General features: G+C 40.4%; 2 protein-coding genes across 8 annotated transcripts; both read left to right on the plus strand.

The window, feature by feature from the left end:
• prxl2c (peroxiredoxin like 2C) lies at positions 1 to 4,709 on the plus strand. The gene is made up of 6 exons (XM_048244667.1): positions 1 to 734; positions 967 to 1,035; positions 3,076 to 3,129; positions 3,268 to 3,373; positions 3,672 to 3,806; positions 3,950 to 4,709. Exons 1-6 carry the CDS (start codon positions 546 to 548, stop codon positions 4,075 to 4,077), a joined length of 681 nt encoding a protein of 226 aa, XP_048100624.1. The 5' UTR covers positions 1 to 545; the 3' UTR covers positions 4,078 to 4,709.
• Positions 4,014 to 25,579, plus strand: cdc14b (cell division cycle 14B). Of its 7 annotated transcripts, none has more exons than XM_048244666.1 (15): positions 4,014 to 4,062; positions 10,101 to 10,191; positions 10,371 to 10,446; positions 11,003 to 11,095; positions 13,140 to 13,216; positions 13,362 to 13,428; positions 13,516 to 13,578; positions 13,990 to 14,077; positions 14,513 to 14,743; positions 14,893 to 15,031; positions 18,558 to 18,729; positions 18,968 to 19,065; positions 21,629 to 21,724; positions 22,772 to 23,024; positions 25,018 to 25,579. In XM_048244666.1, exons 3-15 carry the CDS (start codon positions 10,405 to 10,407, stop codon positions 25,036 to 25,038), a joined length of 1,440 nt encoding a protein of 479 aa, XP_048100623.1. In that variant the 5' UTR covers positions 4,014 to 4,062; positions 10,101 to 10,191; positions 10,371 to 10,404; the 3' UTR covers positions 25,039 to 25,579. The 7 variants fall into 7 exon arrangements, with proteins under 7 accessions (XP_048100623.1, XP_048100616.1, XP_048100619.1 ...); XM_048244659.1 differs by lacking the exon at positions 4,014 to 4,062 and adding an exon at positions 7,559 to 8,074; XM_048244662.1 differs by lacking the exons at positions 4,014 to 4,062; positions 22,772 to 23,024 and adding exons at positions 7,559 to 8,074; positions 24,209 to 24,250.
• Positions 25,580 to 26,023: the final 444 nt, after the last annotated feature.

The following is a 26,023-nucleotide window of genomic DNA, read 5'->3' on the forward strand; positions in this document are numbered from 1 at the left end:
CTCGAATTGCGGCGTTCTCAAACGAATTCATCACCTCGTCCTCAGATATCTGCTAGATTAGACTGTTTGAGTTATAAATATGATTAGGTGTTCGATTTGACTTTGGTTAAATTAAGAATTGTTGTTGTTGTTTTCATTCCAGTCTCTCTGGGGCTTGATAAAATCAGTTACCATTTTTAGGTATGGTAATAGAACTGCCATATAATTCTATTCGATTTCTGTCTTGCTCACTCCTCTCTCTGTCATTGTTCGCTTGGAATGTTCAAATTTCATATAGGCTACGCCTACAAGAAGTTGCTTTTCCAAAAATGGACACCTGTTAACCTACAACAGGCAGTCTTAGCCATGTGTCATATCCTAATACCACACAAGCAGAACAAATGCCGTATGCCTATTCCTCTATGGAAACACAAGCAACACTGCAAGAAGGAGGTGGATTCATGAGCCAACAAGGAGCAGGGCGTGTATGAGTTTTCTGCCAGAAGAGAACGTTCCATAAATAGCATGGGCTGAGTCCTTACGTCGCCTCGCAGACACTTTTTTTTATGGAATTTGGTAAAATGGCTAGAGAGACTCCTGTTACGACCCAAGTTGCCCGTAACCAACCTACACATGTTCCACTCGATTTTCAAATCACGGACGTCGAAAGTTGCGTTTTATACGACCGGCATGGAGTTCCCGTTCCTTTCCAGAGTTTGTATGAAGAGCAAAAATGTATCATTATTTTTGTGAGGGTAAGATTCCTTTTTTCATAGGCTAGGCCTACACTAAATCGCACGTAGGTACAACTGTCATATTACTGGCATGCAGGTGGTCCTATCACCCTGTGGCCTATTTCCAGTGTCCCACCTATAATCTAGATGCCTTGGCTTCATTTGTCGAGAATGTAAACTCATGATGCTGTGGGGATATCCAAGCCTGTGAAGACTAATGAATGGTTTTTGGTCGTCTGTTCTATTTCGACAGCATTTTCTGTGCTACACCTGCAAGGAATATGTTGAGGATCTCAGCAAGATATCCCAGGACGCTCTTCGGGTGAGAAACAGGTTATTTGACGAAAATTCTTGTATTGTTTTGTTTTGTTTTGTTTGTTTGTTTTTTAGCGAGGAAGTTGGAAAAAGTTTATCAAGGAAGCTGACTTTTCATAATCTGATAGGCCTAATGCTTGTATCCACATCTTGCCACAGACATTCAACTTCTCGTTCATTATTTGTTCTCTTATTGCTCAGACTAATGCACGTTGCACCCATCCCTTACCCAGATAGCAAGGTGACATTGATATGATGTTGATTTTCCATCCAAATCATCATTTTGGTTGAGATTGAAATCTCAATGGTAAATAGACATTGAATCAGCATTACAATCCTGACAAAAACCCGGCAGTGCATGAATATCGATAAGAGAGATATCGAAACAACATTGGTTTATAGTTTATGTTGCCATAATCGATAGAGCATCGATACATAGTTCACTAAAAGATATTGAAAAGTCATGGATTTGTGGTTGACTGGGAAATCTTAACATGGTGATTGAAAAGTAGTGGATTTATAGTTGACCGCGCGACGACGTTTGAACTGTCCAGGAGATCATTTTCAGCAACCGTTCAATCAGACCAACAGGGGTGTTCAGCTCTCTGTCAAGTTCACTCCTCCTTAATGGTAAGCAAGCATTTATTTATCAAACGATAATGTTTTGTTGTAAAAGTGTACTACATTAAATTCGGTCATGTTTACAGTCTATGTACATCGAACTGTCTGACTTAAAAACTCATTCAAATGCTAGGCTGGCTAAATTTACTTGCTGTTGTCAAATTATTGTTTAGGCTAGCTTACGTTATGGCAGTTCATCATAATGTTAGGTTAACGTTACTTGGCAGTCTGATTTATAATTAGGTCCTACCTTTGTTGTCAGTAAGTTACAGTTTATTATACTCATGATAATAAAATATGAAGTAGTGCTAGGCCTACCGGTAACGTTAGCTTCTAGGCTACTGTCAAAATTATAGGCTGAAGATGTGCTGCTGGTTAACGTGGAGATTTAGCTAACATTTATGTAACTCCTGGTGATCATATTTTTGTGAGTTTAATAGGCTAACTTTAGCAATACTGATATAAGTTAACTTTAAGTCATATCTGACTAGACTGCTATCATTAACCGTTCATTGGGCAGCAAAATTGTTCGGACGAACAGAGCTGCCCGAATGGCTGGTGCTGCTAGCAAACACGGCATGTTCAATGAGCTCACCCATCTTGCGAAACTGAATTATTCTAACACTATCTTCAGCCTGGCATTTTGACAGCAAACTCAACAAACATATAGAATATATATTCTATGATTATTCTAAAGTTTCAATTATAAGTAGCCTTCAGTTTCAGTTGAACATATTTATCTAACACTGTCTATCTCTTTTTATTCTGTTTCTGTTGGGTGCCACTTCACTCTGCTACTGGATGATGGAGGAGGGCTGACTGCGAACAGGTGGTCTATGAATGCTATAGCTACTGAATGGATGGCAGGGAAGCACAACACACGTGAATTTCTAAATGAAGAGTTAATAAATGCTCTTGATTTTCAAACTGATAAGTTGTCAATGGTTATTTATGCACGATTGTGTAGCCTAAACCAGCCATACTAGGCCTAGTCAAATTTATCCTGGCTGTATATAAAGCAGGATGTGAATTTCCCAATATTTTTCCATATTAAAAGTGGTTTACTGAGGTTTAATATCAATTGAAATACCATTGAAATCGCATTGATCTTTAGTTTGGTTGTAATTTCAACGTTGTTTCAATATTAATTTTAATTGAAATACCATTGAAATTCCGTTGATCTGTAGTTGGAATTTCAACATTGCTTCAATATTAATAGAGGGTGCAAAATGTTATAGGATCAATGTTGAAGTGCGACGTTGACTCAATGATTTTAACGTTGACAAAATAATGTTAATTTAACATAGATTCAATGAGTAATTGCTATCTGGGTACTGTCTTTTTAAACTGTTCCTGTGTAAGCTTGCCTTATTGGGTCACTGACTTCTGGATTCAAACACCACATTTATTCACAATTTTAACACAGGCTGCTGGAGTAAGGATGGTTATTATAGGACAGGCAGCTCCACGGCACATAGAGGTAAGACTGGACCAACAATGGGACCATAGCCTACTCATATCATACATCAGAGGACATTGTCCCTTTTATAACGCAGATAATGCATTAAGATAAATGTGCATTTGTATGATCAATCCGTTTATTTCCATTGCACCCTAGCCATTTTGTTCTCTGACCGGATGTCAACATGAAGTGTTTGTTGACCCCGAAAGGCATATTTACAGCCGCCTTGGCTTGAGGAGAGGGGAGATATTTATGGAGTCAGGTAGACAAATGCCATTTTTTTACTACACAACTTTGCTGTATCCTAATATTAAACGTCAATACGGGATGGCAGTATTTTGCTCAGTATTAAGCCAACATGTGTGGCACTGAAGACAAGAAATTGTCCAGCTATCTGACAGTACGGGGAATGCTCTTACTTGGGTAATCAGCCTGTTATCCGTCATAAACATTCAATGCAGATAACATACAGTTGTTGGTTCTTACATGCTTGTAAAATCCCTTTGCAGTCTGTTAGTTACCTGTTAAATTAACACAGATGTGTCCTTGTGTCCTCACAGCATCTGCTAGTCCCCACGTTAAGTCAAGCATGTTAATGGGGAGCTTGAAAAGTATGTGGCGTGCCATGAACAGCCCTGCATTTGATTTCCAAGGAGACCCACTCCAGCAAGGAGGCACCATTATAGTTGGACCAGGTGACCCTCATATGTCGTTTTGTCTGCTATTTTTGTACATTGCTGTCAAATGCATGTATGTTCCTGTGTATCTGATTTGTCATAACAGCCACAATTAAACAACATATTTTTTTCTCCAATTTGTCCTTCTCATGGTCATTTAGGTCCAGAGGTCCATTTCACACATTTTGATAACAATCGCCTGGACCATATGCCCATCCACTGGTTGCTGCAGTTGGCAGGACTGCAGCCATTGGATTTCAGAGACCATTACAAGGTCATTGACATTTAATAACCTGATTTGACCCGGGTGTGCTGTGTTAAATTTCTAACTACAAGCTATTATGACCAGGCAGGCACCTGTCTTTTGCAGGTACTGTAGGCTCAGCCAAACATGGTTAATTAAGTGATTGTGGGAGGTGATGAGATAACATTAGAGTAGGTTATGTTATGTTATGTTATGTTATGTTATGTTATGTTATGTTATGTTATGTTATTGCTCAAATTGACTAGGCTCCCTTTTCAAGAAACATTTTCAAGGAGGGCGCTGTGGCCCAATTGACAGCAATACAATACAGCATCTGTACTCCATACAGGCCAAGTGCACACGGTCCCTATCCCATGTCATCTCTCTTTCGAACTCCCTCCCTGTCACTCTCCTCATTGTCCTGTCTCAATAGTACATGAACATAGGTCAATAACAACGTAATTACTAATTACTGCTATTATGTTATTCTAGAAGACACACTCCAAGACTTAAGAGCAGTAGATAATAGAGCTGTTTTATTGAAGGCTGTATACTGTCGTGCTGTTTATATCTAAATAGTTGTTTATCATTGTTATTATTTTGCACCTGCTTTTTGTGGGCTTTTTGCATCTTGGTTGTGGCACAACATAGAACCAATAAACCACCTCTGAACATGCTAACGTGGTTGAGTTATAGGCCCTCATCAACCATTCATTCTCAAAATGGTCTACAGAGGGAAGTGAGACCAGTGTACAAAGTTTCACAGACACATCACAAATTACTCCACAAACAACTGTGCATCAGTGCAATTATCACCTTTAAGTCAGGTCAATATAAGAATTGTAGCACCTAATTCATAAGTCCATTTAGTGATTATATATAGAGAACATTGCACTGGTTAAGTTACAGATCACTACAATTAGACACATTCATGCAAGTAGCCTAAAAGAAAGACAAATGGCAGAAATAATAAAAGGCTAAGCATTTGTATCATAAAATGAGGCCATTGAAAGAAAAGCCCTGTAATCCACAACAACCTCCCCTTTCCACCTATGAGAGACAAAGACGGGTAATCCCTCTCTTGCTCAGAAGTCATCCCCATTTCTCTGCACTGCAGTTCAATATCCATAATTTGGGTTTGAAGTAATTTTGCTCTTCCTTACATTGGACTCTGGCAACCCCTACAGCCCAGACAGTTTTCCCTTTTAGCCAGGATCCCATTTCTCAGTAGCCTAGACGCACCCTAGCGGCAGCAAATGTAACTTAGTCTAGCAACTCCCCGTTGGTTTGCGAGCTGGAAAAATTAAACTTCGACCAGGCCAATCACATCGTGTGTAGAGTCGGTAGGTGGGCTTAAAATTAATGATGGCAGAGTTGCGACGGTTCGGCGTGAATTCCCTGCTACTTGAAAACAAAGAAGATGGATGCTGCTGCTGGCGAACAGCGTGACACGAGTTAAGCTTTGTTTAAAGGTGCTCTAAGCGATGCTGGGTAACGTCACTTCTGTTGTCTTTCAAACAAAAAAAGGGAGCTAGCTCGCTACTTCCTCCCCCTACCTCCCGTGCTGTTCCCGTGCAATTGAAACTCTCCTAAACTCACATCTCGTCTGTGATTTGCTGGAATGGTTTGTTATGGGTTTTTTTGGGCTAGGTTTGCCCAGGTTGTTTTTGTTGCTGTTTTTGGAGTCCACAGAGATTGCGTTTTTTTACAGTGTATTCAGGACACAGACAGTGGTTGGTTAGGTGATGTTTGCAGTAAGTGACATAAAATGTTTTAGCCTAAAAAATCTGTGGCATCGCTTAAAGCACCTTTAAGTTGACAAAAGTTTGAACAAGTAGCCAACTAGTCTAGCCCCGCTAGAGGGAAAACGCGTGGGACTCATGAGTTGTAGCACTATCCTAGTGCATGCAGAGGGGATTTGAAAGACAACCGTTCCAACCCCTCCATACACCTCTGTAGCCACATAAAACAGAAAGACTGAGGAGGAGTTTCTATCTTCATGCCATCTGGCTCACACACACAAAACATGTTTAACTGCACTACACTTTTACATACTGCACTTACACATATTGCACATTTCCCCCTCTCACTCACTAGGCTATTTATTAAATATGTTTAATCTTTCTTAATATTTGGTGATCCTTCAGCACACCACTTCACAGGAAACACTGAGCACCACACGTTTTACAGTAGGCTAGTATCTATGTGTGACAAACAATGTGTGTTCATGAGTATTTTTATTTTATTTGTTGGCCATCAACAATCAGGCTATGCGGCTGTTTTGTTTGTGTTGACACATGAGCTACTTCTCGTGCAGTATAGACGGGTTTCCCGTTTACCAACAAAACTAGATGCGTGCGCACTGCGCAGCCGTGAGGCAGAAGACGCTTGGTGGCAGTCCACAACATTACTTAACCTGCTGTAAACTACAATCGGATTTTTTTGTATACCCCTGTTGTCTCAATGATAATAACATCTCATTTCAGACTATATTTCAGACTTTGCCGTTCATTGGCATTATTAATATAACATCGTATTTCATTTTTGGCGAAGACATGCATTCCTTTAGGGATATTGAACATTGAACATTCTCTAACCATCTATTCTTTCGAATTAGTGCGAATTTTATTCTTTTTATGGAGGGCACTGCTCTATGCTGTTCTATGGTGCTTTCTGCCTCTTAGTTGCGCACGCATGTTTTCGCAGACATCCCAAGCTGCAAAAAGTAATTTCAGGGAGATATCCCGAAGAACCCCCAAAAAAAAAAAACTAGCCATCTAGTATAGGCCTGAATAATATGCACTTGAAATGACACTTGTTCAACTCACCTCAACATGGGCATTTAACCTGCCATGGGCAATAAGTCACTGTTACAAACAGTGCAGCATGCAACTACAGTATCATTATTGTTTACTCTTATGAGACAAGGGTAGGCCTACACATCGTGTGGTCTGATGTGAAATGGGTCTTGAATGTTCATTTGTTGGGGGCACTCTGACTCTGCCATGACGTTCCTGTTCCTAGATACATTGAACTGAGTAATTTCGTTCAGGATAAAATACATAAAAGCCTGACTACATTGAAAACTGATTGAATGATTTAGCAAAAGATGCCAATCAGGATGCGTCTTGCTTCAGGCACACGCTCACCACCCCCCTCTCTCTCTCTCTCTGTCGTGTGCGCGCTAAATTCAGATGCATACGTGATTTGAAGTCTCGGTCTTGCGTGCGCGCTCTTGCTCGCTCGCTCTAGATTCGGGAAATTTTATCTAATTTGCGGGCATCAGGGAGCCGCTATCAATATGCGGGAGACTCGGTTTGTCTGTTTTCGTGAGGTTGCATAGAAATCCATGTATAGGGTTGTATGAGCCATGCCCCCTTTAGGCGCCCCACTGTTGGGGCAGATACATTTCCTCCGAGTTGGAGCTCCGACTAGCGACAGTTCCAGGGCTTCAAAAAAAGCCGAGTTCTGAGTTGTATTGAACGCAATGCTAGACCCTATCCCCTACACTGCCGCGAGCGTGACGCCGTGACGGAGGGTTCCAGTTTGGAAAGGGTGCCTGCTGCCTTCATATGTTGTAGTAGCCCTGCGTACTGCAAAACATATTAAAGTCTGCTGCAAGTTTTCACAATTGTCATTTTGCAATTCGAGAACTCGGAATATCAAAATGACTTTCTCTTCTTCAGTAGCAATATGATTGCGTCACAGTCCGGGATTCTGAAACTTGCTTTTGCCCTGTTTGGAGACGTCACGGCCGCACAGAAAAATTGACATCGCCGTTGCAATAGCCTACCAGCTGTGATGGCTGCTCAGACCTGCAGCGTTTGGAATGAAAGCACGATGAGCTAAGCAGTGAAAATCTTGTTATCTCCAGTGCAACCTTAGCATAGCCCACTTGCTTGCGTATTTAAAATGTCAGCTGTGCATGCGTAAACAAGTATGAAACGCAAATGTGAAAGAAAGCGAGAGTCGGGGAAAAGAGTCTGTGCATCAAAGAGAGAAGAGGCGGAGCCGACCTCAGACATTTATATCGGCATAACAGGTAGGTTGAAACAGGGGAAATATCAATGTTGAATCGATATTATATATTACTATCATGGTTGCACAAACACATTAACCGTATGCCCCCCTTCGACGTAGATTAGGCTAGCCTATTTGACGTTCCACTGGGGCAACGTTGTCGACATGATCATTCCCCACACTCTTAATTAAATATGGCGACACCGGTGGGTTGCAACTGTAAAAACAGGAGTAACAGTAACAGACCAACTTGCGGGACGTATGCAAGATGTAGCCTTGACCTGATCATGTAGGCCACGTCTAAAGAGCAGAAAAATAGGTTGGGCATTGCATCCAGAAGTCCATAAGTTTACAGCAGATCCATGCATTAAATGGTAGGCCTATAGACTGGCAAGTGGCAACTATCTTAGTTCAGGGTTGAACAATTTCTGCTGATCGAAAATGACCCTAGACAAAGAAGTAGCCTAAAGTAGCCTGGTACAGGTAGGCTATCCCTCCCCACAGGGTCAATCCTCAAGACTACAACCATTTCTATAGTTATGTCATTTTGGATATGTGCATAGGCATAGGTTTGTTCTGGTTAGAAACTGATAGGCTATTCTGTCGTAGCCGTGGGCTTAATAAAAAAAAAACGTCTATCATAATGTCATGGGTTATGGGCGATTTGCGAGTTATTGGCTTTCCAGCGTCTAGGGCTAGACTAGACCAGGAAAAAGCTGCTCCTCCGGACTTGAGCTGTGCTTCCAGAGCTTTAGATGGCCTTTAGGTTACTTGTTCCGATTGTTAAAAAAAATAACATATTCTGTGTTAGGCTACGCCTAGAGAGTTACCATCGTCCATGGACTTCACTTCGTTTATGCTGTCTTTGTGCAAATGCGCTAGGACCTATAATGTGTAGGCTACTTACTTACAGGCTTATTCATTTAGACTTCCTTGAATAGGCTGCTATCACAATACGTCTATGTTTTGTTTGCTTGTTTTGTATTTGTACTTTGTTTCAGGATTTATTTTCCCGGACTGTACGCATATTATATCCAACGCCTGTGACATTAGTTCGAACTGAAAACAATCATTGTAAAAAAAAAAAAAAAAAATCTGAGACTGTTGTTCAAATACATCTGCATTTCTATTGGTCGGACCTGGCTTTTCTCCTAGCAACGGGTTGGGCAGTGCTCCAATTAGAATTGCTAATTTTGCCATAGGAGAACTTTAAAATTCCAGAGCGGTGCGTAGAGTGATTGACGTACAATGTACCCTCTGCCTAACCAATTATTTTGCGCGAAAGGACTTTTCTTGTAGAGGGGGTGGTTTCACACTTGATTTGCTCTACCCACATTTCTAGATTTGCTCACAAGTGAAATTCGGGACTCGGGTTCTTTACCTCAAGCCATCGAATTCTCCCTAGGCAACAATTGTTACATTGTAGATTTTTGTAGATAGTTACATCGTTTCCAAACGTCAACTGAATGGAATGAACAAAACATCAGATACTCTTCCAAGTCTGTTTCTGTAGTATAAGCTGTGTAAACTCTCTATTTTGTATCTGTTACAGGTTGGCATTGTTTTAAGAGTCGACGCCATTTAAAAATAGTCTGCTGTTAATCTAATCTAAAATTATGACTTCTTAAGAAGTCTGTAACCAAAAATAACGGAGGCTGCGTAGACAAACTAGCTGTGTGTCTAGTAGGTCAGGCAACTAGCTTCTTTAAGTTCGACCAACTAGATCAGTTATGTATTCAAGGATGTCTAACGAGGGAAATGAGATAACAAATGGCATTGAAGTTATTAAAGGTAAGTGTTTTGTGAATTTGCCTTTGTATGGTTTACTAACACTGACCCTGGCAGCCAATAATTTTGAATCGCATGCTTCCGGAAAGCAGATTCAAATTTACGCTGTGCGTGCTGCTCGGGCATTGGCATGCAGAGTTTACTCTGAAACTATATTAGCCTATTTGTGGTGCACGGTGTTACAATAGGACATAGCTGGATATATTTGGGAGTTGCATTGTGGTTCCTCTAATTTATTATTTTTGTGCATTTCCTTTTAGATCAACTCTATTTCGCTATTCTCCAGCAGAAAGTCAAAAGCACCCCCGAGAGGCACTGCTTTTGCATTGATGATGAGCTGTCTTATGAGAAGTAAGTTGGCTTCAGTCCTTTGCCATTTCTGTATGATGTTTTAAACTTCTGCCATTTGAATTTGACTGTATAGCTGTCTTTCAGCTGGAAAGAAGAGTGAATTATAACCTTTATAACTTTACCACCCGTTCCTGAAGGTATTGGACACTTTGTGAGAGTAACTTTATTGTCTGTTTTAGCTTCTATGCAGACTTTGGCCCTCTGAACTTGGCTATGTTTTATCGCTTCTCCTGCAAGCTGAACAAAAAACTGAAGGTAACTCATATCAACTCCACACCTCAAGTTATGTAAGCAGTGTAACAGGTAACCTGCTTGACGACTGGCACAAATTGGCCACAGTAGTCAGTGCTGTAGATATGGCACGCATCCATGCAGTGGCTCCTTCTATTTGTTTTTCAGTCTCTGTCCTATCCCTGTGGGGTTTTGCCGTGCACATACTGTAAGAATGCAATAGACATGGAGGATCATAGGAGCAATGATGTGAACTGTATGTTTAAGCATCTTATGTAGAGGGCTAAAAACTTTATTCTAGCATGTTTGTTGCACAAATTGACATGTGATTGAAGTCAGTGCCCTGAGGTATGTGCATGTGCTGTTGTTGTTTTTATCCTGTCTGTGTGCAATTCATAACCCTTGCTCTAATAGCAGTTATGTTGCAGCGCATATTGTTACGTCATGTGGCATTTTGGAGCTCCCTTTGAGTTGCATGATATTTGAGGGGAAAGATGATCACCACAGAATAAGGCTAGACCAAAATTTAAGTCTTTTTCAAATGATGTGATTAGTGGCATTTCTTCTGTTTGATTTTCAGTCCTTCACACTTGCAAGGAAAAAGATAATTTTTTACTCCTGTGGAGACAAAAGGAAACAAGCCAATGCTGCCTATTTGATTGGCTCCTATGCAGTAAGTAAGCCTGGGTGTGGCTGCTTTTGTTGTATTTTTGCCATCTATAGTGCCATTATTTGAATATGTACATCAAGACTTTTGTTTTGTTGTGTATAGTATGATTGTATTCTGTGAGAGACTGCAAAGTAGTGTGATTCTGCATGATCAGACAATGATCAAACCACTAGTTGGTGAACCTCCTCATACCAGAAAATATATTGTGGTCAGTAGTTATACATAAGCAAGAGGCTTTTTGTAACATTTGTGAATGTACAACCCATTGAAATTGCTTCATATATTTATTGACCTGTTTAGACAGCAGTGGCATATTACGTAATCACATGGGATGTCAGTCCAACAGTCAGACTGTCTAGAAGTATTTAGATGGCAGACTGCCAGTGCAGGGTGGTGGGGGGGTGCTTGGTTGTCCAAAATATATTTCCAACTGTTCACAATTTGATAATACATGTGCAAATATGGGTTAAATGGATAAAAAAAATTGTGTTCGTATTTTGAAATTCCAGCCCTTTGTTACTATCCTGCAGTGATAAAGCTGAAGACTTTTCCAGGGTTCCCACGGGTCCTTTAAATCCTTGAAAGTTTGTGATTCTGGAAAAAAAAAATCAAGGCCCTGCTAAGTTTTTGAAAATAAACATAATTCATGCATGCGCAAAGCTACAACGGTACCTCAGTTTTTGTTTCAAACACATCATGAAACATTAAAACAAATCTGCTAACGTGGATATGTCAGTAACATGTCACCTGGAAAATGCAAGTTTCAAGATATTTGTCTCACCAAAGAGGATTTCAAAGAATGGCTAGCCAGAGATCCAAAGGACCATCACATGGCCTGCTGCAGAGCCTGCTGTAAATCGATCAAAGTAGATAGCATGGGTTACATGAGCCTAAGCTCATAGTTGTGTTCGACATGAAAACTGTTACAAGGTATCCTTGGTTGACAAGTTAACATGATGTAAACTTCACTTAAAGGGCCCTATGTTAGCGTTCTGAAACACCTGGTCAGATACGCAAGGTTTAAAAACATTAAGGGAGTGTCCATTGTTCAAAAGGGTTGCTCTTATGTTTCTCAACCAGTCATGGGTGTGTTTTGGGTGTAACATCTTTTAAACCAATGACAGTGACATCATTCCCTTTAAGAGCCAGCAGTGAAACATCAAACAATGTGTCTGTATTTTGACAGTCTGCACATCTGAAGGAATCTGCTTGCACGATTCCACTAATAGACCACTTTCTTTACTAAAACCTGTGTGTGACTAGCAGAGTATAGCCTACATGCATCTGCACTTGCCTATTATTTGAACTCCTAGGCAAACTGATCTGAAACTAACTTCACCAGGTCTCCTAGGCAATGACAGAACAGAGTTGTACACTCCGTTATTTACTTTTTACTATTGACTGACAAGGGGATACAATCGAAAACATAGCCTAAAAAAAATAACTTACCCCAATAATGTTCAAATGGCTGAATAACATTTTTAAGGATATTCGTCCTGAAAATAAGTCGTTGCCTGGGACTCGTTGCTAAGGGCTGCTTACATCTAGTGACTTCACTGCTGTGCTTTTCTCTATTCAGTTATTAAATGCTGATGCAGTAAAGGGATAATAAATCTCTTTCCGGGTCCAACGGTTTTCAGAGCTGCTCGTTTTTTTTTTGTTGCCTCAACCTAATAAAATCCTATTTTTCGCGAAAGCCTGGACGTAACCTTTGGAAGCGGGAACGCATGGCGAAAAATTATTCACTGACTTGGGTGTACGATATGAATAACACTTGTGTTATGCTTGGCGCCACATTACACCGGGTGTGAGATATGGCCAAATATGTATCGCCACATTAGGTCCTTGAATTTGAGCTGGAAAATCCTTGAAAGGTCCTTGAATTTTAAGTTAACCATGGTGTGGGAATCCTGTTTTCATGTGTGTGTTGTTAATCTGTATTTGTGCAACTGGTGTCCATAACATTACATAGCATTATATTGGACATACTCACTGAAAAGAAGGTCTGCTGGGTTTGGTTAATTGTCTGTGGTGATTTTCCCCGAAGGTATTGCATCTTGAGAAAACACCTGAGGAGGCCTATAGCCTGTTGATGTCAAGAAATGCTACATATATGTCCTTCAGGTGAGCAGGGCCTCCATCTTCTGAGCTTCTGAATCTGAATCGCAAATCATTAGGCTATATATTATTTGCCTGTTCCTTTTTCCAGATAACTTGCATTTCAGACTTGTAAGCTCTGACTGTTTTTTTTTTTCCTTCTGTTGATCAGAGATGCCTCCTTTGGAACCTGCATGTACAATCTGAATATTCTTGACTGCCTACGAGCTGTACACAAGGTATGTTTGCAATATAAAGGACTGTTTTATTATTTTGCTGACTGACATGAAATCGTGGTGACAATTTAAAAAAAATCTGTCTCATAGGCACTGCGGTTTGGATGGCTCGACTTCTCCAATTTTGATGTAGAGGAGTATGAACACTATGAGGTAATGTCTGAATGTTAGGTGTAGATCTGTTAAAGTGCATTTTCCAGGGACTTTAGTACAGACAAAAAGTTATTCCCTGATTAAAGTAACTCAATGTAGGAATGCCCCTTTACATACATTTTCAATGTGCTGGAGCCCCCATTTAGCGTGGAGATCACACAAAATAATACCGCAGCAGTTCCTAAAATATATCAAGATATATTAAACTATATCAAGCTGACATTGATGAGCCTCGGGTTACGTTCTGAAAGTTGAATGAAGTTCAACGCTCAGCTCTTACATCGTTCCTACATATTATTTTTTCACCAAGTCTTATATTATATAATGATAACAAATATGAAAGATAATGTGGTTTGTGTCTGGAAATGTGCGTTAGAAATTGACTTGACTTAACCATTTCTTTCCACCCAGAGAGCAGAGAATGGGGACTTCAACTGGATTATTCCTGGGAAGTTTTTGGCTTTCAGTGGGCCCCATCCAAAGAGTAAAATTGAGAATGGTATAAAAATGAGCGTTGTAATTCTGTGCTTTCTTAACTGATCTCTTTAATGTGTCTGACTGTGTGGCCATGTTGCAAAGACATGTTGGTGAGTAATGAGTGGGGAACTGCTGTAAAGCCAGGTTTTGTCTTTGGGTAATGTATAGTTATGATGTCCTACTATAGCCTTTCTGTGCTAATGTTCCTATAATCCTTGCAGTATCCCTTGTGTTCTGTCCTCACTTAACTGAGGTTTATACAGTGATTTATCAAAATGTCTTCAGCTAGGTTCATACGGGGGCAGGCAGGCTATGGGCATGGATTTTTTTTTTATGTTACATAAACTGCAGTTAATACACTGGTTTGGTGAAGTTTTTGTTTGTGCATAAAACACCGTCATGCAGTTTATACGTGAGGCACCTGATACATTGGAAATGACTACTTTTCCCTTTTAAGGCTATCCTCTACATGCACCTGAGGCCTACTTCCCATACTTCAGGAAACACAATATCACCACTGTAATCCGGCTCAACAAGAAGATGTATGATGCCAAGCGCTTCACCGATATGGGCTTTGAGCATCATGACCTGTTCTTTGTGGACGGCAGCACACCAACTGACACCATTGTAAGCAAGTTCCTACACATCTGCGAGAATGCGAAGGGAGCTATAGCTGTTCACTGTAAAGGTGGGTATGTGTGTAAGAGAGTTGAGTTTGAATGTGAGTGTGTTGCTTGACATACACAAGACATTCATAGTTTTATACAAAGACTAATCAAACATGTAATTGATGAGCAGTAATTAATATAATCAGAGTATACGCCTCATTATTTATAGCGGGCCTTGGCCGGACAGGGACCCTGATTGGTTGCTACCTGATGAAGCACTTCAGACTGACAGCTGCTGAAGCCATTGCATGGATCCGGATCTGCAGGCCTGGCTCAGTCATTGGACCACAGCAGAATTTTGTGGAAGAGTGAGTCTTTCATTCTTTCCAGGGTTTCCGTGGGATCTCCAAAAGTAAAATGTTATACCTTAAAAAAGTCTAGAGTATATCCAGATATTGCATACTACCTGTAGATCTTAAAGCAGGGGTCTCAAACACCCGGCACGCGGGCCAAATCCGGCCCGCGTCCGGCCCGCGACGTATGTCAAAATAATAATGTAATCCGGCCCTTGAGACTATTTTTAATTGCGACAAATAACGATACTGATTAAAATAGACGATAGTTCCAAGTACAGTGACAAATCTCATTTGTGCTCTGCTCCACTATGTGCTAGACATCCAGAGCTTCATTCAAACCCAAAATCGCTGCACAAAGTTTTCAGGAAATACTTGTATTAGGCTACACACGAGAAACACAAAGACGTGCATTTGTAATGACGCGGAAGCGATGCAGGCCATAGTGTTGCATAAATTGAAGCAGAAATTAAGCAGAAATAGGCCTACACCAAATGTTGGAAAAACGTTTACGTGTGATGAAGTCTTAGGTAGGCTATGTTATTCACCTATTCTAAATCTGAAGAAGAATATCCTTTTGGAGATTATGATCCATTGTCTATTGAATGGAGGTGCGTCTGCGTGTAGCCTATACGATGGTGTCCACTGAGCATACCATGTTTATTTCGACCCTCTGCCCAACATAGCTTGGAGGTTGCAGTGGTAATTGTGATGATGGTGTCCATAATGGACGTGGTACAGACAGCAGGGCTAGTAGAAATAGGGCTCTAAACTACAAAGTCACCCGCAATATGATGCAAACTTCTGGGTACTCAGATTACCCGCGATAGGAACTGATTTGACCAGAATACTTTATTGTAGGCCTTGTGGTTTAGAAACCATATACATCTTAGTTGTTGGTATACATCTTAGATGTTTTCCTGTTAATTTGTTATGTGGGTAATATGAAAAAAGGAAAGTAAACCTGCTCAAATATGTTCATCCAGTATTTACTGAAAGGTGCATCATTTGAGGTGCTTGCCATCCAGTGGCAAATTAGATGGGTAAATTTACCCCCTTCATAAACTTTTGTTTTACTCGAAGATTTTTACATTTACAGTAGGACTTTATCTCTGACCACTTTCAAGCCTTTTGAAATGTTGAAAATGTTAAAATATTTTTTATTTATAAGCTAAGGTTGCTAACACAGGTGTCTAAAACTAGATAAAAACACTTGCACTTTCTGTTTGCAATTTTGTGTGGTATTTGAAAAAAAGAACATTGCATTTTCAGAAATAGCCGGTCCTCCAATCAGATGACGTTGGCAGAATTGGCCCCCAGCTCATTTGTGTTTGAGACCCCTGTCTTAAAGGCATTCTCTGCAAGTTTTTTTTACCTTTAATATAACAGCTTCAAAGTCAATTTTGATGGTAAACAAAGTTGTAATGGGGAGACTCATGTGCCCTCTGCAGCCCTAGCCTAGCCAGCTACAGAGAATCAGCCTTGCAACTTGCCCTAGCCAGCTACAGAGAATCAGCCTTGCAACTGGCCCTATCCTAGCCAGCTACAGAGAATCAGCCTTGAAACTTGCTTCCCAACATTGAGAACCATGAATTGCTTTACTGTAATTGTGCAATAGCCTACTATTTGTATTAAATTGTGTAATATTACCTTGTCAGTCAACATGACCCTTCGGAAATGATCTATGCCGGTTTGTAAACAAATCCACATGTACTGTGACCATCAACTTCGCTTAAGGCTAAACCTGGCTTATTTTAACAAGTCTCGCTAATTTTAGTGAGTTCCTTTCCATTAGTGTGGTTTATGTGAAGCCCAGCTTGGTAACTATGGGAATGTATGCCACAGAACTAGCCTGCTCCGTAGGAGGTTAACTTACTCAAGCTTAATCAAGCTGTGTTGCAAAAACATCAGTCTGAAAATGACGATTCCGTCAACCTGTGCTTTCATGTTCTCATTACCTGTAGCCTACAACTTCAAAAATAGAAGTTGAAACTTTTTTTTCCGACAGTGTCACCAAGCATTGATTTACATATTCACTAGATCTGAAGAATTTATAAAAATTATTCAACTTCAAAAATATTAAGTTGACGTGTTCTAGGCTATCTGTATTCTGTGGTGGTGCAATGTGTACCATGACGGTAGGTCTACATCAAAGTAGGCGTTCATGCTTGTTCTCAGGTTCGCTTCTTATACAAAGCTTTTACATAGCTTATGCCTACTCTTTAATGAAAGAAAAGTCGTAAGCTACTATTGATAAAGGGTCATGCACATTTAGTAGCCTGTTCAGTGACCGTAAATATGCCAGTGGGCTACATTTAAATCTGATGCAAGGCAAAAATATATAATCCTGTAGCCTATATAGCCTACTAATGAATAAAACCGCTTTATGTGTTGATTGTATAGCACACAGTTGATTTGACATTCATGAAGAAAGACAAGATTACATTTTAAATGACATTGAAGCCATTGCATTTCAGATAATTATATTTCGCAAACACTTTGGCAGAACTACGAGACTTATGGGAGACAATGTTAAGTTGATCCCAGTTTTATTTATAATAACCTACACCAAGGCAATAATTTGGAGTGAACCCTTTTGATTTAAGAATGTAGGCTATAGCCTATAATTTTGAATAACCTATGCCAAAGTTGTTTTGAGGTTATGCTGTTTATTCACTTGTTTTGTTCAAGAATGAAGACAATCAAACTGGCAATTAATTTCAAACCATTGTTGTTTAAATTTATGATTTCATTATTCTCCAATTTCTGTAGGCAACTATTAAAAAAAATCAAATCTCTCAACGTTCAATTTTATGACTTAAAAAATCCTGTAGATGGCGCTTGTAAATCGAACAGAAATCCTAGATTTCTTTTTAATTTTTACGATATACTGTATATCCTCTTTTCGTCAATCTACTGTTTTGGTCTACTTTTCTACCTTGTGCACGAGCAGACATTAAGCTTATCTAAGCTTTGCTTGAAGACGAAGGCAAGATGCAGCTAACTTGAGTTAATGGAACGGCTCCAGCCTCAAGTGAGTCTACACTAGTTCAAGCCAGGCTATTTCTGTTAAGAGCCGTCTTCATTAGCGAGGTTGATGGAATAATACACCCCAGGGTGCTAGCCAAGAGTGTTATTTACCACAAATGAGTAAAATGCATACTCCCAACTGCAAGGGGAGCCCCGTAGCATAAAAAAACAGCATTGGATAACTTTATTACACCCCCCCCCCCCCCCCTTTTTTTTGGAGAAATATGTTGGCGGCATTCATAGTCGGTTCTGTGTGTTGTAGTTCTTTCTACTAGTCCTTACGTTTTCATGTAGGTGTTAAATTTAATTCATAAAGTCTTAAATGTATCTTGAAACCTACAGAAACCCTGTCTTTCATTCGCCATTATCTTTTTATAAGACAGAAAAAAAAAATCTGAAACATATTTTCTGAAATGTCAGTGTGGTTCACATAGTGCACACAAGGGCTACTTTAAGACTTAATGTTAGATCAAACTTGACTAATTGTTCCCTGGATGACCTCACCACACAGGAAGCAAAATGGCTTGTGGGTAGAAGGCGACCTCTTCCGTGAGAAGCTGAGTGAGCAGGAGAATGGCTCAAATAAGATGGCTACCGTCACAGGAATCCTGTCTGGTGTGGACGACATCTCCATCAATGACTGCAACAAGGGCAGGCCGAGCAGGAAAGCAGGCTCAAAGCTGGTGAGTCTCAGAGAGGCAAGGTGATGAAGACATGAATAGTGATGAAGAGCTATCAAAAACAGTAGCATGGGGTGGAGGGGGTGGGGGATACGTCAAAGGGAAGGAATGTAGGAAACTAGGGGAAGGCAAGAGACGGATGTGGATAGTTTGTACACCTGCCAATACATTGATAATGAAAACACCTGCATGGCCCATTGTATTTGACTGTGTGTGAATAACCTCTGTGACCACTCCTCAGTACAATGATGAGGATGAGAGCACTGCCATCACTCAAGGGGACAAGCTTCGTGCACTGAAGAGCAGGCGACAGGCCAGAGCATCCACTGGCTCCTTATCGTAAGTGTCGTCCGCTTCACCTTCTTCCCCTTTGGCTCAGCCTACTCTGAGGTCTTGGGACCGCATATCGCATACTGCAGTTCCATCTGTTATTATCCAGTGACGTTTCTTTATAACCACTTCAATAGAAGTCAGCAAGTGTGGTTTTTATAAATGCTCTGCAATTGGCTGGTAACTTGACAGCTCCTAGTGTATCACTGCACAGCAGACAGGTAGGTGTGTTTGACATCAGCAAATACCATTTGGAAAAGCAATTTTGAATTCTTCTGAAACAAAGTATCTTGTCTTCCTGTCCAAAACAATCCTGTCCTCACAAAAACTCAAAAGGTTCCGTTTGACATGTTTTCTAGTAAAACAAATGGATCTTTTTCATTTTTTTTGAGAAGCTAGAGGGGCCACTCTGTTATGTCTGAACTCAAGCATTTTTCTTTGCTTGTCCCTAGTTTTCCTTACTTGTACTTCTCCTTTGAGAGTTGTAGAGCACAGCAATGTCCTCATTTTGAGAAATGTGGGCAATAATATATCTACTTGTACACCTCTTAATGAAGTCTTTTAGTGATTTATTTCTAACATGACTGGACTGTGAATGGTGTTACCGTATGTTCTCATTGCACGAACAAAATGTAACACTCGTAGTGCATGGCCTCTCTCTACCTTCAGAGTGATGTCTTTATATCCGAGTCACCACAAGCCAATGATCAAGTCAACTCCGGGATATACCGCTAATGCAGTCTTAGGCTGAGAGTGATTTGTAGTCAGGTCTATGTGAAATGTATGAAATGATCACATGAAAGTCCTGAAATTCAATTCGATTAATGACATTTCATTAAGGTCAGAGTAGACATAGGCTAATACAAATGATTGCTTGTATTCCCCAGGTTGAATGGGTAACAAAAATGCATTGCATTACAGCGATTTCAGTTGGCTAGTATTCTTGGCCAAGTTGTATTGCATTTCTAGGGCATTTATCATTAACTAAAATAATGGGCTGTGTACAGAATGAACATGGATTTTCATGAACTCCTATGATTTTACTATTGTACCACAAGCTTTTTTGATTTTAATCAAACAACAACTCTACACACACTAGTCATTCTCCTGGAGTGTATATAATAGTGGCTTGAATGCTGGCTTGTCATGGCATGTTCCCCTTCTTTTTGTTTTTGTCTTGAAATCCTATCCCTTTCTTGTCCCTCTCTTCATTGTTTTTGTGATGTGTTAATATATCCTTCTGTCTAGATGGCTGGTAGCCATGCTGATCTCTTCCCTCTGTAGCCTTGCCCTGTGGTGGATTGTGTATGGCTTCCCCTCCTCTGTCATCCATTTCTGTATAGACGGTTTAGGAGTGTAGGTGAGCCTCGATCACCCAGGGCCCCACCCCCATTCCCCCCATCCCCAGGAGCCAGAGTGCAGTGCTGTAAGTGTGCCCCAACCCCCACTCATCTCTACCCCACTCCCCCCTACCCCCTTAATCAGCGCCCTCCACCAAATCTTAACTATTAAACTAGAAATATAATAAAATGGCTTCAGTTAGTTTTTATTCTGTTCCTGAGACCTATTAGTAGTGTCTCCAGTCCAGGCATGTGCAGAAATTAAGTTCATTTGCATACCGTAAATTCAACCACTATACTTTGTATCTTTAAAAATAGTTTATTTTGCTATGCCACTTATTGATAGGTCATCAGTAGTCGGTGAAATTCTTAATTGCAGAATGGCACTTTTCCAGTGTCTTGCAAATATTGTCCAATCTCACAACAGTTGCTATGAAAGAATATTGTAGGTAAAGCTTGGATGAGTGCATGTAGGACCCAGTTCCACAAACTAGTCTCCATAAGACCACTTGTTATTATACACTGGTCCCTGGAAAACCTGAAGTGGTGGATTTAATATTTGGGACTGTAGCAAAAAGGGGATAAAAATGGATAGCATATTACTCACATATTCAGTCATGCCATCGTATGATTCAGAAGGAAATGATTAACCCACTGCATTAACCTTTCGTCTCCTAAGCATTCCTCAAGTTCTAATCCTTTCTCAATTTGTGATAGTGTCTAGAGAACTGCTTCATAAATCTGGACACTCCTGAAGCGGTGATTACAGAATTACAGACTCATTTTGTGGGGTCAGACCACAGACTCTCACCAAAATCTTCTCAAAGACTAAGCCCCTCCAGTCAGTAAAACAGGAATAAAATCCTCAAACCCAGGCTACATAATTTGGAATGAGGGAGTCTGTCCATGTTTGTTTTCCTGATTTGGTTATATTGCAACACTTACAAGGTTTGATGTGTTTTTCACGTTTGGTAAACCCATGCTGGCCTCCTTGCCTTTTTGGCCTCTCTCCTCAGTGCCAGGGATAAAAAGCCCTGACTTTTCGCCACCTTTTTCCTTGTGTCAGAAACTAAAATGAAGTTATACATTTTTCACTTCAGGACTTGATTATTTCCTCTTTGATCTGCTCTACAGTGGAGAAGAGAACACAGTTTACACCAGATAGGACCAGAAGAGGTTTTTTGTTTTCTCTAGATCTCGTGTGCAATTGTGTTTCTCTTGTTCGGAAACAGGTTAATTCTCCAGTCCAGTGCACAAACGGCAAAGCCCCAGAAGGACGTTAGGAAGAGAAGCAGGACATCCCTTGGAGGATCGAACACAGTTGGGAGGTTAGTAGGAGTGCAGTCAGTGTGGTGAAAAACAGCAAACAGAATAGTTTTACATACTTCACACACAGCAAACAATAATTTTACATACTTCACACAGCAAATGGAATACAGCCTAAATATAAATATATTTTTATTTAGCTTTTACCTTTGAACAAATCATGATGTGTTCTTTGCCACAGCTGCTTAAAGGGACACCAGGCAACGTTTTCTTGTTAATTAATGATCTTCGCAAGTCGGTATATGGTTAAATGACTCATTACAGGGCGAATGAAGACTCTCTCGCCCGCCCCTACTGCCTGTAGGAAGAATATCCCGCTTGCAAGTTCGGTGTATCCGACCCGCCAACCTTCAGTCTCATAGTCTCAGACATCACGAGAAGCAGGATCAGTTTACATCCTGCATCCCCAGCACAGAGGCAGGCTAACGAAATGCTAGCGATTGTTGCAAACGTGTGTATAATGGCAGAGCCGGCGAAGAAGCAGCGAAAACCCTTGAAGGAAGATGAAAAGAAAAGGTGAAGGGCTTTAGACCGAGCGAGTGCTCGCACACGTATTGACACGTGCAGACGCTAGGGGGAGCTTCGTAGAGAAAAAGTTCAGGCTTGCCTGGTGTCCCTTTAATACAACAGAAGCATAAAAGAAAGCAGTACTTAGGTAAAAGAAGAGAAATTATTGTGGATTTATCAAGATGTATATCCCAGGCCCTAGTACTCACTCAGTGAAGATACCCTTTTAAAAAGAGTTATTTTGAACCAATTTTCCGTCATTGTTACTACTCTTTTAATAACTAGTGAAGTGCTGAAAGGCTGCTCTGTTGGTGATGTTTTTTGTCCACAAAGGTTGCTTTGTTGGCTATTTTTATTTTGATGGTAAATGGCTTTGGTTGTTGATTGGTCGCTGTGGGAAATCCCCTACATATGGTGTATATCTGAAATTTTAACAAAAGCCTATTTTTAGCAAAGTTTTGTCGGAGTCAGATGTCCAGTGTTCTGTCCTCAGGTTTAATCAATTGAGATGATGAGATGACTAACTGCTTTCCTCTTGTCAGCTCATTCTCACACTCAAGGCTAGCAAGGTCCTTAGGCAACCTGAACGTAATGGCCAGTGAAATGGATCAAGCCAACACTGACCATGTAGCCACCACTCGCATCACTGTTCAGCAATGGGACTGTAACTGCTTAAGCCCAACAAACCACATCATCAACAACAGCATCCACCAGCACCATGGCCCACAGAAGCCTGGTCCAGTCCCCCTCAGTGCCTCTACACTCTGTGGGGCTGCCGTGGGCTTACAGCCCCCAGTAAGTCCTCCACAGACCGTAATCCAACTCTGTGCCTCTTCAGTGGCATTCTCCACCTAGTTTCACCTCAATTCCGTCATGAGCACGGGTCCACAAACAGTTTGGGTGTGGTACACATGTCCATCCAGCTGTGCTCGTCCAGTTGTCATGAGACCAGTGCTCCTGAGAGGAAAGAGGCTGAGTAGAGGATGCTGATGAAGAGTAATAATTTAAAGGGGCTGATTTGTTGTTTTTCTCCATTTTACTTTTGTCTCCTCAAGACACAATCTTTCTCACTGCCCTCTTCCACATATTCTGCTTGCATGGTCTGTGGATCGACTGAATTTCACTGCAGCTCCTCTGAGCTCACCTTCAACTTCCTCCACTACGATTTCCTCATGGGCGCATAGGTTGTTCGCTAGAAGTTGTATCGAAACTTGTTCTAAGCACAGCCAAGCTTGTGTCATGGCCATAAGTATTCCTACAACCAAATAAAGCGTTATCGCTCATGTTGCTCATTGCTCATATCACTCGTGAGAAATACCGTTGTAACTCCCCCTTTAGTGATTTTTTTTTTTTTTTTTTTTTTTTTTTTTTCCCCTGTGTGGTCTGTTATTGTATTTCTCCATACTGACAGGGCTAGTGCACATACTGACATGCTTACAGTATGTTGCTGGCAAATTAGATGTGCCACAATATAGCTATGATATGTTTTTGAAAGTCAGGACTCCATCTCACACCTGGTCTCTGGTGGTTAAAGATGTACTCCGATGATAGGATGTCAAAAGGTGGTGCACTAGATAGAAATCACTAAAAGCATATTTAATGTCCCACCCTGGTCATGTCACCATCTATTTGACCACCATGATTTGATCAAATTTGTGTGTCTAACTTTAAAAAGTAGTTTTTAAGCTGAAACATAATTTTGTCCTTGTTGGTTGTCATTTACAAAAAAATCTTATTTCCATTTTGCAAAATAATAAGAAACATGTGTTTTGTGTCCCAGGGGGATAGTAACTTTCTGTAGCAGATTTGGCCGGAAATGGGATTAGCTTCTTCATTTCTGTCTTGGTAGAGAAAAAAACAAAGTGGTGATGCACCAAACCAAATGGTTTGAATCATATGCCACAGTGCGTGTATGTTTTCATACAGAAACGTTACACTCTACTGAAGCTGTTCACTGTGAAACTTTTGACTTGTTGCAGACGCGCTGAGTCCAGACGAAGGAAAACTCAATCCTCTTTACAGTCAGTGCGCTTTGCAAGACCCTGGTACTTTCCTGTCTTTTCTGGCCTTTTCTAGCCCTCTGCATTCTTCCTGTGTGTGTGTGGGTTTGCTTTTTTGCTTTTCTTGTTGTATGCCATTAACTTAAATTAGCATCACGCTTACAACATTTGAAATGCTTAAACCTATAATAACACTGGCACTGAATGAGACGCATTCACCACTATTTCCATGTTTTCCATGCATCTTGTTTCCATGCGAGTTCTTAAATACCTTTGTTTTTGTTCAATCTAAAAGGGGCCACCCTTTTGTATTGTCCTTATACTTATAATACTATATGAGTATTATTGGTTTATTATACATATTTTGAATAGTACACAATTGGGTTATAATAAGATCTAGGTTTCCATGAGAGGTGCCTATTATTTTTTCAGTATGTAACTTATTGAGGAACCTGTAAATGTAAGCTAACTGAAAGAGAGCAACAGGATTGACAGCATGATGAACTTTGAGAAACAGCATTCCATTAGGCCTAGTATTATTTTATGTATCCTGACAAGCATTTTGAACACTTCATTCACTGTATATTTTTAAACAAATCAAGGGATGACTAGTTTTGGTAATTATACAATCATCTACTGGTTTCAACATCAAACCTAACATTCACTGTCAAATTCACACAACCACCATATCATATAGCAAATGTGAAGGTACAAAGTTTGGATATGGGGGGAGAGGTCTGTTGTAATGGCTTTAGATTTTAACCCATTGTTTTTCTCCTCCTTTGCAGTCACTCCATAGCCAAAGCTAGAGCACCTCTTCTGCGATGAGCTGTGCAGGAACTGCATTGAACTGACCATCTGGCATATACTTTTTAAGGAATGTGCATGAACAACTTTTTTAAACAAGAAAAAACACACAAGCATATGGCCTGTACCCAGGAGATTTCCTTGAAAAGGACAACTGCCTTTTATGTTTTACTTTCTCAATAACGAATGACTAGATTAGGCCTACCCTTGGTGTGGCTGCATTGTATCGACAAGTTTAATAGTAGGCCCACAAATGCTATTATATGTGTAAATTGCATTTTAAAACAAACGGGGAAAAAAAGTTGGGTGAAACCTGTTATTTTGCCACAGTTAACCTGTAATACTTTAAACTGTACATAACCAGCATTTGATCATCCTGGAAAAAAATGGTGTTGTAAATACGTGTATATAGGCTATTTTGTACCCTTTTTTAATCATGATTTCAGGGTCAGACATCCTCATATTTTTTCCGTTATTTAAACTGTACTAATGTCCAGTGTAGAATATAATAGCAGATGTTTAATAAAAAACATTCTGACCAGACCACGTTGTCATCTTTGTTAGTTTAGGCTATACCTCATTTCAGTTACACGTGAGACACGTGTGCCTACACGATACATGCGTTGCCTTCAAACAAACCGGACACATTTTGTAGCATCCTCCTCTGCCGTTGCGTTTACGTGTCCTTGACCACACCGAATTTGTGTGCAGGTATAAAATGGACGTTTAGTGCTAAAAATACGAGGAAAACATTTTGGCGATTGAGATTGTGCTTCTTCAACCAACGCAGATCAAGTGGAGAGTGCGCTTCTATAGGCTATAGGCTACCCATTTAAACCAAGTTTTACAATCAGAAGGCACAGTAGGCCTCTATTATTTTGATATTCGAATTAACAGAACTATTATTAGCCTAGGCCTACCTTTCCGATTATAGAGTATATAGTTGTTCATTTGCCACTGATTATGAACCATGCATGGACCCACATG

This window comes from Alosa alosa, chromosome 5 (genome assembly GCF_017589495.1).
Source record: "Alosa alosa isolate M-15738 ecotype Scorff River chromosome 5, AALO_Geno_1.1, whole genome shotgun sequence".
NCBI classification, from domain to species: Eukaryota; Metazoa; Chordata; class Actinopteri; order Clupeiformes; family Clupeidae; genus Alosa; species Alosa alosa.